At 38.2% G+C, this 18,475-nt stretch overlaps 1 protein-coding gene across 5 annotated transcripts in view; it reads left to right on the top strand.

Annotated features, from left to right (window-relative positions):
* Positions 1 to 18,475, top strand: part of NIN (ninein) — a 103,552-nt gene that overhangs the window by 61,774 nt on the left and 23,303 nt on the right. For all 5 annotated transcript variants that reach the window (XM_069596134.1, XM_069596135.1, XM_069596136.1 and 2 more), the window contains exons 13-22: positions 222 to 332; positions 709 to 798; positions 2,828 to 2,966; positions 4,775 to 4,896; positions 5,988 to 6,493; positions 7,589 to 9,733; positions 11,031 to 11,156; positions 11,265 to 11,334; positions 14,517 to 14,732; positions 17,264 to 17,377. In XM_069596134.1, coding sequence (XP_069452235.1) covers positions 222 to 332; positions 709 to 798; positions 2,828 to 2,966; positions 4,775 to 4,896; positions 5,988 to 6,493; positions 7,589 to 9,733; positions 11,031 to 11,156; positions 11,265 to 11,334; positions 14,517 to 14,732; positions 17,264 to 17,377 — 3,639 coding nt within the window. The remainder of the gene's footprint in view (positions 1 to 221; positions 333 to 708; positions 799 to 2,827; positions 2,967 to 4,774; positions 4,897 to 5,987; positions 6,494 to 7,588; positions 9,734 to 11,030; positions 11,157 to 11,264; positions 11,335 to 14,516; positions 14,733 to 17,263; positions 17,378 to 18,475) is intronic.

Raw genomic sequence — 18,475 nt, 5'->3', positions numbered from 1 at the left:
AACTGCTAGTGCCTGCTATTGGATAGCATGGTTCTGTAGGATCAAGAAAAAGAAGAGGCACGCTTTGGGGTTATAAGATAATATTGTTTTTTTTTTTAATATTTACTTTTTCTCCTCTAATGTACTGAAACTTTCTCAATCTAGAGCATTGATTTATGCATGAAATTAAACGGTACAACAGCTTCCTTTTTAATCCACGGAATTTCCCAAAATTTCTTCAGGAAAACAGTCGTCTAGAAAATGAGCTTCTGGAGAATACTGAGAAGTTGGCAGAATATGAGAGTCTGACAAACAAACTTCAGCGAAATTTGGAAAATGTTTTGGCAGAAAAGGTAAATCTGTTTAAATGTGATTTCCTGAAAGGTAACCCCGAAATGTAGTTTACTCAAAAGACCAGAAGCAGTGCCACTAAGAAAATGCCTATTATGGAATTATTTATGTGACTAAAGGAAGTTGTCAGCTTTTGCAGGGATTTAATTTATACGAGGAAAACTTTGCATGGCACTGAGAAAAGGTCTCTGCTTTAGTTGAACACATCACTCTAGAATGTTCTTTCCATCATCCAGTGGATGGTGTTTCTGCTCAAAAGTCACATTCCTTTCATACTCAAGAGACTGAGTGAACACCAGAAATTGGGGCCTTTGGTATTTTTTAGGTCAAAGAAGGATACTTGGGAAAAATGACAACTTTGCACTTTCCATTTTCTAGTTTGGTGACCTTGATCCCAACAGTGCTGAATTCTTCATGCAAGAAGAAAGGCTGACGCAGATGAGAAATGAATATGAGCAGCAGTGCCGGGTGAGTGACTGAAGAGAACTTAACTTAGTAAGTGGAGAGTGCCTAGATTCAGATCCTGCCTCACCATTTACTAGCCAAGCGACTGGTAAACGTAACCTGTGGGTATCTCAATTCCTCATCTACAAGGTGACAAAAATAAATGAACCCACAAAATAGAGTTGTTGTGGAGAGTCAGGAAGTACACGTGAAGCGCGTAGAACAAAGCCTGAGACACAGAAAACACTTAACCTAAGTGCTGGCTATTATATTATTCAGTATCCTGATATACGAGAGAGTCGTGCAAACTGCCATTGTCTGTTTTATCTGGGTCAGAAATTGCCAGTAATTAGAGGAAAATAAAGTTTTATTCTAAGAGAAGGAAACTGTGGTCATGTTGATATGCTTATTCCAAAACCAGCCTTTCCTGAGTGCCGGCCTACTTTGATATAATTTGCTTTTGTTCTGTGGGGTTTTTTTCCTGAATAGATTCCTTACTTTATTTACAAAATGCAAATAGAGCAGAAACCACTCAAGTCTTTAAGTAGTAAGTCATTACTACTAGAGGACACAAAAACATCCTAATAAGTAAGAATCTTTGACTTTTTTAGAAAAGTAACTCTTCTAAGCTCAGGAATCTGGGATTTTTATTTTTTTCTTAAACCACAAACACTTGTGTATTTTAACATGGTGAGCATAACTGAGTTCAGCCTGCTTTAGATGAACATAGTACTTGGGCAAAAATGAAGAAAACAATCACCTCCTTATGAGGTTGTTCATAGTCTGCCTTCTCAGGAAATATACATACACGCAGATTTTGAGAAAAGAAATGAAATATTTGTCACTCTTACAAATACATTTTGGCTCTTGTCTCTAATCTCCTATGCTTTCAGTTATATAGATTATTTTCTCCTATGCTTTCAATTATTTCATCAGTAAAATCTGTCAGCTCCACCTCCGAAAATTCCCCAAATTCATCTGCTTATATATTTTTTAATAGCTTTTCATAGCCATACAATTCACCAACTCAAGGTATGCAATTTAGTCTCTTTTAGTATATTCACAGAATTGTACAACCATTACCATAATAAATTTAGAACATTTTCATCACCCGCAAAGAAACTCCACATAGCTGTAATCTCTCCCATGACTTCCAGCCCTAGGCAACTAATAATCTATTTGCTGTCTGTTTGGTTTTGCCTATTTTTAACATTTCCTAAAAATGAATTTATACAATATATTGACCTTTGTGACTGGCTTCCTTCATTTAGCATATTGTTTTTGAGCTCTGTCCATGTAGTACCATGTATCAGTACTTTGTTTATTTCTAGTGCTGCGTAATATTCCATAGCATAGCCATACCGCATTTTATTTATCCATTCCTTAGTTGATGGACATTGAGTTATCTTGAATATTGTGAATAATGGGCTGCTGTGAATAATTTGTGTGTGAGCTCTTGTGTGGACATCTGGTTTCATTTCTCTTGGGTATGTACTGAGGAGTGGAATTGAATCATATGATCACTGTATGCTTAACCTTTGAAGAACTGCCAAATTTTTTGCAAAATATTTGCACCATTTTACATTCCCACCAGTAAGAGAGTTCCAGTTTCTCTCCATCCTTGCCAACAGTTGTTACTATATGTCTTTTTTATTTTAGTCATCCTAGTGGATATGAAGTGGAATCTCATTGTGGCTTTGATTTGCATTTCCCTAATGGCTAGTAACATTGAGTGTCTTTTCATGTGCTTGTCAATATATCTTCTTTGGAGAAATGTCTCTTCAGATCCATTGCTGAATATTTAAATGTGTTATTTGTCTTTTTATTATTGAGTTGTAATTGTTCTTTATATATTCTGTATACAAGTCCCTGATCAGATATATATGGTGCAAAAACTTTTTTTCCATGCTGTGGGTTGTCTTTTTACTTTCTTGTTGGTATCCTTTGAAGCACAAAAGTTTTTAATTTTGATGATGTACAGTATATCTGTTTTTTCTTCCATTGCTTGTTTTTGACATCACATCTAAGATTTATATTGGTTTTTAAATTCCAGCTATTACAAGACCAAGTAGACGAACTCCAGTCTGAACTGCAAGAATATCGTACACAGGGCAAAGTATTCAGGCTTCCCTTGAAGAACTCACTGTCAGAAGAACTTGATATTAACAGTGGTTGCATCGAGCCTGACCAGGGTAAGCCGTTCAGACACCATCTTTTCAGAGTCTGTGCCTTTGACTTTTGATTGTAAAACCATAGTTGAATGTAAAATTGCAAAATGTTGGCAACCCTGCCTTCTCCGCCCCCACAGCACTACCCCACCCCCACCCCCCCAAAAAGACTTTGGCAGTGCTATTTTCTTGAGCTGTTTCACTTGTGGTATGTTTTTTTCATTTGTCCTGAAGTCTTTATGAGAATATTTCCATCTGATTTTGATACACATCAACAAAGAAATGGAAAAATCAAACCACAAGGATATTAAAAAAAAAAAACTGGCTACGAGTCCGCGAATCCAGGCCTTGGGAGTGTTAGAATTCAGTCACTGAGTTATTGCTGAATCCTCCCTTTCTAAAAGAGTGCCTGACTGGTATGACAATGTTTTGGAGAGTGAGCCAGCCAGAAACCCCAGAATTTGATTTCCTTATGCTGGTTGTGCTAAATGCCTGCAAAACAACAAATAAGATAAATAAATGTTGGTGCCTGTGCCTTGGGGAGGGTTTTGAGTAATACAGATGGAAGGCAGAGTTGTTTGGGAACCCTCCTATGTTCATTATCAGCTCTTTTCCTCCCTCCTCATATCCTGCCTCTTTCCTCCAGTGGGTTGACTATGAATTTCAGAAGGGTTTGTAATAAATTCTTCATTATATATAGCTTTCCCCACTGCTACTTGGAACAGGAGTACAGGTTCTCACAATGGTTGTTTATTCTTCTCCTTACCTATTTATTCTACAGTAAATAAGGGAGTGAGGAGGGAACAGGAAGAGGCTTGAATACTCTTCCTCTAAGTCTGTACTCTGTAGCCTTACTGTGGTAAAAGGATGGAGCCCAGTTGATAGAATATATCTCAGAAGCTTTTCTGGGTTTTTCCGTAGATGACCAAGGACTGGGAGTTCTAATCATGGGTACATGAGGCTGTGCCATCTTGGGATGGTTTACACCCCGGGTATCACTTCTCAGATGGGGAACGCCATGGCAGGTGTAGAGAAAGCCCAAAGGTTGTCAATTCCAGATGTTAGACTTACACTATTTCTTGCATCTGCCTGTGTCCCTCCACATGAAAACTTTGAGTCCCCTGCCTTAATACTAGTCCCCTGCCTTAGTATTCGATGTTATCATTTCATCTGTGTACTAGCTCAGCCCTCAGCTTATGCTTCACATTTCAATGTCTGTCTCAGTCACCATTGTGGGCAGTTGCAGAGGTGAACTCCTATGGAATGAGTTGATAGTTTTCTACAGAATCTGTCTGTATCTGGGTTCCTAACCTATGCTTTATTCTTTTAAATAACTTTAGCTGATAATTGAAGATGAGGCCCCACCTGCACTACAGGAAATTAGCATTGTAGTGCTCAATCTTCTAATGTTGAGTGGTGGGTTGGATATCTTGATCCATGAAGTTAACACCTCGAAGCATAGCAAGTATGCTGGCCTTTCATCCCCCTGCCACATTCCCTTCTGCTGATTTGTCACCCAGTATTTGTTGGGTGGAAAGAAGGCTGATTGGTCTGATCATACTGCTTCACTTGGCAGCATTTTCATTAGCAGGAGGTCACTTTTAAGAAACATTTTCCCCATCTGCTCCCACCTCCTGTCCTATTGACTTCTATTAAGGTTTGATACACTGCCTGTATCTCATTTTCCCTTATGCTTGAAAACAAGAGACCACTCTTGGATTCTGCTGTTTCCTAGTAGATATCATCTATTGCACTTTAGGATTCCATAAGTAATACCAGTTGTGTTATTGAAAGAACCTGCAGCCGGGTCAACAGATCCCATGTGTTTTCAGGGCTTGGTTCTGAAGAATGCAATCCACTGAATATGAGCATCGAGGCAGAGCTGGTCATCGAACAGATGAAAGAACAACATCACAGGGACGTGTGTCACCTAAGACTGGAGCTTGAAGATAAAGTAAGACCTTCTTCTCAATCCTGTTCTCTGATTTCTTTGAGCTCTGACAAGCTTTTGCATGTACGACACTCTCCATTCTTTTTTCTCCCAGAGCAGCACTTTCTGTACATTTCCTCATGCGTCTGGGTGGCTACCAGGAACTCACTTCCTAAGGATGCTTTCCCAGGCCAAGGGGCCTTTGAGGGCTCTTCTTCGTAGGAGAGAGATTCTTAAAAATGGAATATCTTCAGTCCTAGCCAGCATGGAGCTGAAAGGTCATTACATTATTTCAAACTCATTAAAAAAAAAAAAAAAAAGTCCTTTGATACAGCATCACCTCCTGAATTAGGTACAAGTTCTGAATCTTGGTTTCAAAACCCTTTAGCGTGTTGCTTTAGGTTATGCTTCCAGTCTTCTCTCTCATCATCCTTTGAGTTACTTTATCTTCCAGCCAGACCTGGTAGTTTGCTGCTCTTCACCAAACTGTCCTCTCTTGCTCATGCTGTTGCATGCTATGTTATTATTTCTTTCTACCTCTTGAAAGTCTACTTAACCTTCAGAGTTTCCATCAAATGCTACCTCTTCTATTCCTGAATTCTCCCAACCAAACATGATTTTCACCTCCTTGGAGTCCCCAGGTTACATTGTAGGTATTTTTCCTACACATGTTTTTAAATGTTTTATTCTAACTGGTAGTACACTTTCTCTATATTCGTCATAACCATGTCTAGAGAAGGGGCTGTGTCTTATCCAACTTGTGTCCCCATGAGGCCTGCAGAGTACCTGACAGGTGTTAAATAAATACTTGAATATAATTATCTATGTTAAGACTTGCAGTTTGCAGTTGGAAAGGATGCCTATGAAGAAATACAGTGTCTATGTGAAGGTCTAGTTAGTTTTAACAGAGTTGTTTAGAAACTAATAAAATTCAACCAATTTACAAAGGAAATCAAACCTGACTTTAAAATATCTTATTTAATGTGTTTTGAATTGTTACTTTAAAACAAAAATAGGAAAACTGAGAAATGTAAGAAAAAAGTCTTTACTGCCCCAGAGCCTTTCCATGGCCTTGAGTTGAATAACACTGTGGTGGTTTTGCTTTCTGGCTTTAGGTGAACTATTATGAAAAGCAGCTAGATGAAACCAAAGTTGCCTTTGAAAAGGAGCAGGAGAACATGAAGCTCAAGTGTGAGAATGAAGTACACATCTTAGAAGAACAAATAAGTGACCTTAAAAATAAGATTGCAGAACTTCAGGGCCAGACAGAGCTACTCAAGGAGGCACAACACATGGCTATCTGCAGACATGAGGAGGAGAAAAAGCAGCTGCAGATGAAGTGGGATGAGGAAAAGGCTCACGTGCAGGAGGAGCTGCGGCTGGAACATGAGATGGCACTCAGGGCTAGGCTGGAGCAGGTGGAGGAAGGCTTTAACAGAGAGAGGGAAAGACTCATTCAAAATGGCGCCTGGACAGAGGAGAAGGTGAGGGGCTTGACTCAGAAACTAGAACAAGTTCACCAGGAGCAGCTGAAAAGCCTGGTGGAGAAACACATTCTTGAGAAAGAGGAATTGCAAAAAGAGCTCTTGGAAAAACACCAAAGGGAACTACATGAGGGAAGGTAAGAAAGCGGGGGAAGAAGAGGAGGGGGCACCAGTCCTCAGGGGCACCACAAGTCCCCGTTAATAAAGGAGACTTTGAAAAACCAGAAGGTGTAAGCACCCACTTAAACTGACTAGAATTCTTTTTTAGTTTTTCAACTTGTTTTGTCCTTGTTCAGATATAAGCCTACCTTGGGATTGTTGAAACTTTTTTTTTTTTAAGAGGAAGGTTTTGTTTTGTTTTTTATCAAACATATACTTTTTAAGGTTCCAGATGAGAATAAGATTATCACAAATGTGATTTCTTCTTTGTTTAGTCCTGTTGTTTTCTGAGAAAGGCCTTTTATAAGTTATTAGATTTGGGCAAAGTTACGTTTCCTCCCAGAGTTATGAAACACTGTTTTGTGCTTACTTTCCTCATGTGAAACCTCAGATGTTTTTGAGGGCTTTGGTGCTTCATGCTTTATCTCAGTGGTACTTCATTAAATAGAAAGCAAAACATATATGTATGGTTTATATAACTACATATAGACAGACAGAGAGTCACTCAGTCTTGTCCAACTCTTTATGACCCCACAGACTGTAGCCTGTCAGGCTCCTCTATCCATGGAATTCTCCAGGCAAGAATACTGGAGTGGGATACCATTTCCTTCTGCCAGGGATCTTCCTAACCCAGGGATCAAACCTGGATCTCCTACACTGCAGTCAGATTCTTTACCATCTGAGGCACCAGAGTATACATAATTAAAATGAAAGAATTTTATGTATTTCCTATTTAGGGTTTAGGGTGATATGTATTTGAACATTAAATGAGAAAGCACTGTAAGTTTTCGGCTAAAACTCCATGAATATCTGGGAATAAGCCAGAGAATTTGGTTTCTAAATCTTTTTAAATGCAGAGAGAGGTAAGTGAGTCTTTTAAATTAATTATGGCTGCCATTGTTTGGCACTCAGAAATGAGATCCCTTCTGAGTATAGAAATAAGTGAAGACCATTTTTTAGAAAATATTTACATTGTTTGCTTGGCTGCTTCTTCTATGCATGGGAAAATGTGTTTTTGTTTGCTTCTGGAGTTGATGACAGTTTCAGTAATGCTGTATGTTGACCACATTTAGGGAAAAAATGGAAACTGAGTGTAATAGAAGAACCTCTCAGATAGAAGCCCAGTTTCAGGCCGATTGTCAGAAAGTCACTGAGAGATATGAACACGCCCTGCGGAGTTTGGAGGTGCACTACCGCCAACAGCTGAAGGAGCTCCTGGACCAACAATGTGAGGAGAGGTCCCAGTGGGAGTTTGAGAAGGACGAGCTCACCCAGGAATGTGCGGAAGCCCAGGAGCAGCTTAAAGAGACTCTCCAGAGGGAGAAAACAACCTCTTTGGTCCTCACCCAGGAGAGAGAGATGCTGGAGAAAACATACAAGGAGCATTTGAATAGTATGGTTGTAGAGAGAGAGCAGCTACTACGGGACCTGGAAGATCTGAGAAACGTGTCTGAAAGTCAGCAAAGTCTCCTGTCCAACCAGATACTTGAGCTGAAGGGCAGTCATGAAAGAGAGCTGAAGGACCGTGAGCAGGTCCTGTGCCAGGCAGGCACCTCAGAGCAGCTGGTCAGCCAGAGGCTTGAACAGCTGCAAAGGGAACATGACCAGGAGAGGCAGGAAATGATGTCCAAGCTTCTGGTCATGGAGAGTGTCCACAGAGCAACCTGTGAGAAAGCAGATCGAGAGAGGGCTGAGATGAGCACAGAAATCTCCAGGCTCCAGAATAAAATCAAGGAGATGGAGCAGGTAGTGTCTCCTCCCTCCAGGCTTCAGAATAGCTGTCAGGTGATAGGAGGGGAGGAGGCAGAAGAAAATGGCGCCATGTCCCTGCTTCAGCAAGGAGAACAGCTGTTGGAAGAGAATGGAGATGTTCTCTTAAGCCTGCAAAGAGCCCATGAACGAGCAGTGAAGGAAAATGTGAAAATGGCAACTGAAATTTCTAGGTTGCAGCAGAGGCTGCAAAAATTAGAACCAGAGTCAGTAATGTCTCCTTGTTTAGATGAACCAGCTTCTGGGCTCTTTGGAAATTCAGTGGAACAAACAGAGCCATTTTTACAGTCAAACCGAATCAATCAAGCAGAAGGTGGAACCACGCCGCATATTCTCAGTGACCTACAAGGCGATGAGGTCTGTGACCTCGAAAGTACAGGGACGAGCTCTGGTCAGAGACAGGTCAGAGTGGAGGAGTCTGAAGCATCAATAGAGAGTTTTTCCGAGCTTGAAAATAGTGAGGAGACCAGAACTGAAAGCTGGGACCTGAAGAATCAGGTCAGCCAGCTTCGGGAGCAGTTAATGATCTTACGTGCAGACTGTGATCGAGCGTCTGAAAAGAAACAGGACCTCCTGTTTGATGTTTCTGTGCTAAAAAAGAAACTGAAGATGCTTGAAAGAATTCCTGAGGCTTCCCCCAAGTATAAACTGTTATACGAAGATGCCAGTAGAGAAAATGAGTATCTTCAGGAGGAGTTGAGGAGGATGGAGAAGCGCTACGAGGAAGCACTAGAAAGTAACAAAGAGCTCACTTCAGAAATGTTCAGATTACAGGATGAGCTGAAGAAGGCTGAAAAAATGACTGACACATTCCTTAGCCTGGAAAAGAGTTACAATGAGATCAAAAGAGAAAATGAGGAACTGCATGTTCTGGTTTTGAGACTTCAAGGCAAGAATGAGAAGCTACGAGAAAGAGCAGCCGTGCAGGGTGACTGCTTCTCCTTATGGGAAGCCCGTTTAGATAACCTGGAAGTCGGACCTGATGCGAAGGTCTTTGAACTAAACCAAACACTGGATGAGCGTGTACCAAATGTTATGAGTGTGCACCATATTATAGAAGAACATTTGTATCAAGAAAACCAGTACCTAGAACAGGAGAATACACAGCTCTTAGAGAAAGTAAAAGCACATGAAATTGCCTGGCTACACGGAACACTCCAGACACATCGAGACAAGCCTGGAGCACAGAACCGAGTTATACTGGAGGAAAACACTACTCTCCTCGGCCTTCAAGACAAGCATTTTCAGCACCAGGCCACCATCGCAGAGTTAGAACGGGAGAAAAAAAAGCTGCAGGAGCTGACTAGAAAGTTGAGGGAAAGAGTCACTGCTTTAGTCAAGCAAAAAGATGTACCTTCTCAAGGAGAAAAGGAGGAAGAGCTGAAGGCAATGATGCATGACCTGCAAATCACATGCAGTGAGATGCAGCAGAAAGTTGAGCTTCTGAGGTAATGTATGTACCTTCCGCGCTTCACGGAGTCACCCAGAGCACCGCACCACATCTCACTTCTGCTGCTTGCTGTGCCTAGAGAAACTAACCTGGTAGTCTTCAAAAAGAGAGCAGTACTTTAGACTCCCTTCTGCTGCTTTGTTGTATTAACAAGTAGAATAACCCAGCCTAGGAGGCATTCCTTCCTCTATAGGAAATAAATGTTGTTCATTTGGGGGGTGAAAGTTCACAATGGAGAGTGTTGGCTGTTTAACCACGTGCATCATCATCCTATGTCGTCTTTAACTCCTTTCTAGCACTTCACTGGGATGGACAGACTTTTTTCCTTTGGCTAAATGTTATTTTCCTCATTTTGATGAAACCAGTTATATGAGAATGAATGCCTTTTGTGTATTATTAACTCACTTGGTAGATAAGAACTTTCTTCTTATACTAATATGGGGGAAAATGTTGTTTCATGGCTTATAGTTTTTCACTTACATCACTTAAAGTGCATGCTGATATTCTATAGATATTGGAAATTCATCTTAGAACATACAGTTTTTTGAGGACCTATCAGATATTCATGTGCTGAAAGAAAAAAGACAAATATACTAATTTGAACCACTGCTCACTTGACTTTATAAAATATGATAGCAATTGTCTTCTAACAAATTTGGTTCAAACAAATTGTAGAATTTACCTCATGTCTGAAATATCTTAATGATATGGGGGAAAAAACCCAAAATAATTCTAGGTGTAGTCTTTCCTCTTTTTATTTTAGACCCCAAAATTCTTAGTTCCAAAATTCTTAGTTCTTAGTTCCAAAAATCATAATGAGATGAAAGAAATTAGAAGGTAACCATTAGTGTACATGTTTTGATATGTCCTTTTCATTTATGTAGTGAATTTTCTTTCTCTAGGTACCTTGGGGTTTAAAACTAAAGCTCATACAGCTTAGTGATATGGCTTTTGTCTTTGAGGAGCAGGCAGGACTTGAGACTGAAATACAGAGTTATTTGCTCAAAGCAGTATGAGAAAGTCACCAAGTAGGATGGGTACTGAGTCTCTTTTGTGTCTCAATGCTTAAGTGTTTTAGTCACACTTCCCTAATGTCTTTTAGTAAAATTCTTACTTCCCAAAAGAAATGAGTCACTGTCATAGCTTGATTTCCAAGTACCAAGAGACTACTAATTTAGGCTTTTCTCTTTAACTGGTATGGAATATGAATTTAATTGGAAGTTACTAGAAAGTGTTTTCCAAAGATGCCAGATGATGGCCTTTTTATAACTATTTTAAAAATCTCTGTACTGCAGATATGAATCTGAGAAGCTTCAAGAGGAAAATTCTATTTTGAGAAGTGAAATTACTACTTTAAATGAAGAAGACAGCATTTCTAACCTGAAATTAGGGAAATTAAGTGGATCTGAGGAAGAAATGTGGTAAGATATATACTTAAATATTCTAAAGGCATTTTTGCAAGGACTAAAACTGTGGTACTTCACTGTTTAAAGCCTAACTCTTAAGTTATATTTTCATTGTCCCTTTAGGCAAAAAATAGAAACTGTAAAACAGGAAAAAGCTGCAGTTCAAAAGATGGTTGAAAATTTAAAGAAACAGGTAAGAGGTATTTCTCAATGTTTCCTGATTCTAAAATTGTCTTTTTTTAAATTTGAAATTTATAGCACATGCCACTGGAAACATAGCCAATAATGGTAAGGTTGTAATTCTGAGTTTAAAAATGGAAACTTACCTTATGCTAATTCTAAATTCAGTTTCTATTTTTTGAAAATATATTTATTATTTTCAAAATGTGTGTACATTATTTCTAGACTTCTGGGTGTTTAATACAAGCCGTATAATCTGTGGAAATGGGGAGATGATAACATCTAAACCAAACCTATGAAAAACTAGCTCTATCCCTTATATGTTTGTTTTTTTTTAATTGGTGGAAAATTGCTTTACAATTTTGTGTTGGTTTTTGCCATACAGCAACATGAAGCAGTCATAATTTTATACATACATATATATCCCTTCCTTCCTGAGCCTCCCTTCCCTCCCGCTATCCCACATCTCTAGGTCGTCACAGAGTACCAGACTGGGTCCCTGCTATTTAGCAACTTCCTACTAACTGTCTGTTTTACGCATAATAGTGTATGTATGTCAATGCTATTTTCTCAGTTCGTCACACCCTCACCTCCTGCTGTGTCTACAAGTCCATTCTCGACTAGGTTCATCAGTACCATTTTTCTAGATTCCATATGCAAGTGTTAATGCACGACATTTGTTTTTCTGTTTCTGACTTTCACTCTGTATAAGAGGCTCTAGGTTCATCCACTTCACTACAACCGACTCAGATTTGCTCCTTTTTATGTCAGAGTTATATTCCATTGTGTAAATGTACCGCAACTTCTTTATCCGTTCATCTGTCAATGGACATCCAGGTTGCTTCCGTGTCCTGGCTATTGTAAAGTGCTGCAGTGAACATTGGGATACATGTGTCTTTGAGAATGGTGGTTTTCTCAGGGTATATGCCCAGTAGTGGGATTGCTAGGTCATATGGTAGATTTAGTCTTTTAAGGAATCTCCATACTGTGTTCCATAATGTCTGTATCAGTTTATATTCCCACCAACAGTGCATAAGGGTTCTCCTTTCTCTCCATCCTCTCCAGAATTTATTGTTTATAGATTTTTTGATGATGACCATTCTGACTGCTGTGAGGTGATAATTCATTGTAGTTTTGATTTGAATTTGTAATAGTGAGTGATGTTGAGCATCTTTTCATGTGTTTATTAGCCATCTGTATGTCTTCTTTGGAGAAATGTCTGTTTAGGGCTTCTGCCCATATTTTGATTGGGCTGTTTTTCTGATATTAAGCTATATGAGTTGCTTGTATATTTTGGAGATTAACCCTTTGTCAGTTGCTTCATTTGCAATTATTTTCTCCCATTCTGAGGGTTGTCTTTTCATCTTGTTTATAGTTTCCTTTGCTGTGCAAAGGCTTTTAAGTTTTTTTAGGTCCCATTTATTTACTTTTGTTTTTATTTCCATTAATCTAGGAGATGGGTCAGAGAGAATTTTGCTGTGCTTTATGCCAGAGTGTACTGCCTGTGTTTTCCTCTCAGAGTTTTATAGTTTCTGGCCTTACATTTAAGTCTTTAATCCATTTTGAGTGTGTTTTTGTATATGGTGTTAGGAAGTGTTCTAATTTCATTCTTTTACATGTAGCTGTCCAATTTTCCCAGCACCACTTATTGAAGAGGCTGTCTTCTCTCCATCGTATATTCTTGCCTCCTTTTTCAAAGATACGATGCCTGTAGGTGCTTGGGTTTATTTCTGGGCTCTCTACCTTGCTCCATTGGTCTGTATATCTGTTTTTGTGCCAGTACCATACTCTCTCAAGGACTGCAGCTCCTCATGTGGTTTTCATTTAGGTTAGCCCCTTCCTCTTTCTTCAGCATGATTAAAAGCAGTAGGTTAAGAATAGAATTTTACAGATATAGAATACTAGTTAGTCCATGTATATTTTCACAGAATTATGATTTATTTAGATAGTGTGTGCCATTCAATGCCCAATTCGTATAATCTCAACAATGTGCAATTGTGTGAAGAAAGGCCATTTGAGAATCAGTCTGAAATAGTCAAAAGACAGGGACATCCTGGGAAAAGAGTATTTTCAGCATTTGAAATAGACAAAGTGTTAACATCCAAAATATATTTTGTACTCTTACAAACTGCAAAACCCAATTGAAAATGGATAACTGATATGAATGGTCAAGTCAGAAAAAAGCACATACAAAAAGTAAGTTAGCCTCATTATTCATTAGGGAAGGGCAAATTAAATATTTCCTTTTTTTGCATATCAGATCGGTAAAAATTAAAGATTGATCTCATCTAGTATTAAAAGGGAGTGAGAAAATGAATCTACTCATACATTGTTGATAGAACTATAAGTTGGTAGTGCTATGAAGAACACATTTTGGGGATGTCAATCAAAATGGTAATATATATGCATACCTTCTAACCCAGCAGCCCAACTTCCAAAAATGAGATGCTAAATACTAAATGCCACCATGTATAAACAAATTTTCCAAAAGATTGTTTTTTGTCAATATGAGAATGGATAAATGCAGTATGGAATGTCTTGCTACATGGAATACCTCACAGCCGCATAAAAATACAGCATGTGGCAGTTTCTGAATGCACTGATTTGGAAAGATAAGAGTCTATAAGATATTATAAGTGGAGAAAGCAGAGTATCTAAACATCTGAAATTATGCAAATTTTCGATCTAAAGAAGAAAAACACTATGTGTATATGTGTCTGTGAAAGTGAAAGTCACTCAGTCATGTCCGACTCTTTGCGACCCCGTGGACTATAGTTCATGGAATTCTCCAGGCCAGAATACTGAAGTGGGTAGCCTTTCCCCTCTCCAGGGGTTCTTCCCAACCCAGGGATCGAACCCAGGTCTCCTGCATTACAGGCAGATTTTTTACCAACTCAGCTATCAGGGAAGCCCTCATATGGGTTTGTATATGCATCGAAAACAATCTGGAGGGGGATGCATCCAGCTGTGGACAATGGCTACCCCTGTGGAGTGGGATTGGACAAGTGTCTAATTGACTTTGTAATAATGAGTATGAATTGTGTCTGCTATTAAATGTGTATGTGTGTGTGTGTATATATATATATATATATATATATATAAACTATCTACATAGAGGGTAAAACAATCTCTAAATAAGCTGTTTTAGCAGAAGTAGGATAACAAATTTTAAACACTTATTTCAATTTTAATTAGATTTCAGAATTAAAAACCAAAAACCAGCAGTTGGATATGGAAAATATGGAGCTTAGCCAAAAGAACTCTCAGAATCAGAAAGAGCTGCAAGAACTTAATCAATGTCTGGCAGAAATGCTAAGCCAGAAGGACAAAGAGCTAGGACACAGTGCATGTGAGGAATGGGAACAAGAAAAGTCTAATCTCAAAGAAGAACTGGAACACTGTAAATTGCAGGTATGGTCTATAGCTACTCTATAGCCTTTTTGGAGGAAATCCAGTGAAAAAAAAGAAATGCTTACATTTAATTTCTTATGCATTTAAGTCCTAATAATTAAAACAGTGTAGTGTTGGCACATGAGTAGAGAGATGAACAGAAAGTCTAGAACTAGACCCAGATACTTAGTATATAACAAATGAAAACTTAATATATAACAAAGATGGGTTCTCAAATCACTGGGGTACAGGTGGACTTTTTAATAAGTGGTACCTGGACAACTCATTAGACATTCAGAATTAAAGTCAAAAGACAGCTCATAAACTGGGGAAAAAAATATTTACATCATATGCCACAAAGAGTGGGGCTAATATTCCTACTATGTAAAGAACTCTTAAAAATCAAAGGACTTAGGATCAAAATCTGATAGCAAAATGGGAAAAATGCATGAACAAAATAGTCACACACAAAGAAAAAGAGATAAAAATGGCTCTCAAACCTATGAAAAAATATTTGGTTACTCAGAATTAGAGAAATGCAAATAAAGCAACACTGATATCTCATTTCTCACCTATGAGATTGGCAACAATTTAAAAATATAACAACATATTCTGTTGACAAAAGTTTGGAAAAACAGGTAGTTTCATACATTGCTGGTGGGATATAAACTGGTACCGTATTTCTGGAAGGAAATTTGGCAATATCTAACAAAATTATAAATGTACTTACTTGTATGCTAGCAATCTTACTTCTAGGAATTTACCCTAAAGATATTCCTCCAAAAATATGAAAATTCACATGCACAGGGTTGGCTATTCATTGCAGCATTGTTTGTAACTGCAAAGTATTGGAAACAACCTAAATGCCCTCACATAGGAGAGTTGTTGGGTAAATGTGAGGGAGTCACACCATGGAGGAGTATTATACAGGTTTAAAAAAAGAAAAAGAATGAATTGGAAAGATCTTTTGGTATGAAATTATTTCCAGGACACACTAGAAACAGGTGAAAAAGGAAAAGCTGAAAAGCATATCTAAGAGTCTCTCTAGTATGTCTCCAACCATGTAAGAAAGAAGGGGATATTAGACAATACACATGTATTTGTGTAAAAAAATACAGAATTTTTGGAAAAGAAATACAGGAATGATAAACCAGCTAACTAAAGAGATGCTTCCGTATAGGGGGCAAATGGGAAAGGAATGAAGGAGAGGAATGGGAATGGGATAGCAGGGGTGAGGACGGGAGTGACACTTCTGAGAACCTTTTCATACAGTCTGATGCTTAGAACCATGGTCATGTTTCACATACCCCCTCAAATAAATAAGCAAAACCAATCCAGAAAATAAAGATCAGGGGAGGGGGAACTAGATGGAACACAAACACTAGCAAGTGAACCTAACAGTGTTATGAGTGGATAACGTAACCATGATGTGGAAGAAAATAAGTAATTTAGAAAGGAGTGTCTTGACTGTACATGGTAAGGTTAAGACAAAAGGAAGTGTACATAAATGCTACAATAGTCACTAAATGTGTTTCTCATGAGGGTGTATGTTAGTGATTCTGGAACTAGTCTGTATGTACCAGAATTGAACAAATAACTAAATATATTGTAGATAGTAAGAACTGAGTTTCTCATTTTGGGACAAGGAGGTTGGAAGTGGGGAAACTAGGAAGGCTAAAATGAACCTTCTGATGTTGGGCTGGAATTTGAGTTAATAGAATAAACTCATTATTTGTTTAGTATATAGGCAGATACAGAAATGTAGATGTGTGTATATTAATGGAGCACCCAATTATTGATTCCTGAACACTGTTCTCCTACATGAGAAACCCGGGCTTCTTAAAGAGATGATTGATCCCAAGGCTGGTGAAGGATCAATTCAAAATGAGCCTGGAACATCTCATGGTGCCAGAAAGAAAAAGGTACCCCCTGAAAAAAATGGGGCATGTCAAAAGGACAGGACACAACCTGAAGAAGCTCCTAATGGCCAAAGCTGAAATAATTTGATCAACAAAATAAAGCATAGCACAAAATAAGCATAATTATAAAATACAGAATGAAATTAATATCTATAGGTCCATACTGTTATGATGGAATAGGTAAATAAAGGAGAGAGAAATAACAGATCTTCCTTACCATAGAATTCCAATTAATAAATGTAGAAGGAAGGAAGGAAATAGCAAGTCTTCATTAAGCAATACCAAAGTAGTAATTGTTGTCGATAAAATCCACTGATAGACACTAAAATTAATAAGCAAATGCTTAAGAAAAAACACAGTTTGCATGGTCTCAAAGCATCTGCCCCCCAGAGAAAGATAGTAACTTTACAGTGGAGAATCTTCAAAAATAAACTTAAGAAATCATGTTTATACCATTTTAGTGAAAAGTTTTTTAAAAGATAGTGTGGGTTAGTTCCACTGAGTACAAATGATCTTAAAACAGTGTGCCATTGAGTATGCACTATTTTTTCCTTAATGCTGCCTTTTGTGACCTTATTAAGTTTCCCTAGGCTAAATGAGTGTGTTATTTGACTTTTTAATTTTTTTTCTTAGTCTTCCACTTTAGTGTCTTCTTTGGAGGCAGAACTTTCTGAAGTTAAAATACAGACTCACATCGTGGAACAGGAAAACCTCCTTCTCAAAGATGAACTGGAGAAAGTGAAACGAGTAAGACTGTGTGCAGCTTAGGTGGGGGCAAGGAGATATGTGTGGGAGTCATAGAATAACATGTACCAGATTGTCTTTTTTTTGTTCTAGCCATTGAGAGTCCCTTTTACTGAATCGTGTTAACTAGCTTATTGCTTAGTGAAGTTCAGGGCATGCAATACAAGTCTAATTTATAAGAGCTCCTATCACTAATTCTCCAAATGTTGTTCTAGTTATCTAACTTATGTGTGTTGTAGGCTGACATTCTATTAATTTACTATAAATGAATCCCAGCCACCAGTTTAAGAAATGTTTTGCTCTACCTTTGCCCAGCCAGATGTTAAGGTAATATAAATTTGCCTAAAAAACTGGTGACTTTCTTGCTAATAACTTTAATAACTATTCACCCAGATTTGTGAGATCCAGGTTCTCCCTTTTTCTCATAGTGAGTTTGAGGCATCTATCTTAGGCAGAAGAATAGATTCTAAAGCATTATGAGGGATGTGGTCTCACCTATGAATTTGGCTTTAAAAAGCATATTTCAGAGTTTCAAGCAAAGACCTAATTTTAAGTATAATTTTAAGTCCACCTTAAAATTTATATGCTGAACACTGTCCAATTTTATTCTTTATTCTGAACCTTTCAGTGAGTACATGAATTTCTCAGTTTATGCAATCTTGATATCTAATAGGAGAATTTAGTTTTTCCATTTTATTTGTTTCACCAAAGGATTACTTTAAGACCGTGATATCTTTAGATTATAAAATTCTCTTGTATCTATCCAGCCTATGAGCATAAAGGTGTCCTTCTCTGAATGCTGAAATAGAGCCTGTACCCCTGGGCGTGTTACGTTTGCGTTGATCCCTAATTGACACCCATAAGTCTTGATTTCCTAATAAGGTTGTTAGACTCAGGGAATTTGTATCTCTTCCAGTGCCTAATCGAGTACGGCTATCTAATAGGTGCTTTATAAGAACCTTTTCCAGTCAGATGCTGCTATGCAAGGTATAGCTGTCCTGCCATAGCAGAAGCTGTTGGCCCTTATAAACATTCCAGAAGTTAAAAGGCCCTTCTGTGTTATATAAGTATTCCAGGACTGTTGTTACCAAATTTATCCTA

This window comes from Ovis canadensis, chromosome 7, assembly GCF_042477335.2.
Source record: "Ovis canadensis isolate MfBH-ARS-UI-01 breed Bighorn chromosome 7, ARS-UI_OviCan_v2, whole genome shotgun sequence".
Classification (NCBI taxonomy): domain Eukaryota; kingdom Metazoa; phylum Chordata; class Mammalia; order Artiodactyla; family Bovidae; genus Ovis; species Ovis canadensis.
This window is presented reverse-complemented; position numbering and strand designations above follow the sequence as displayed.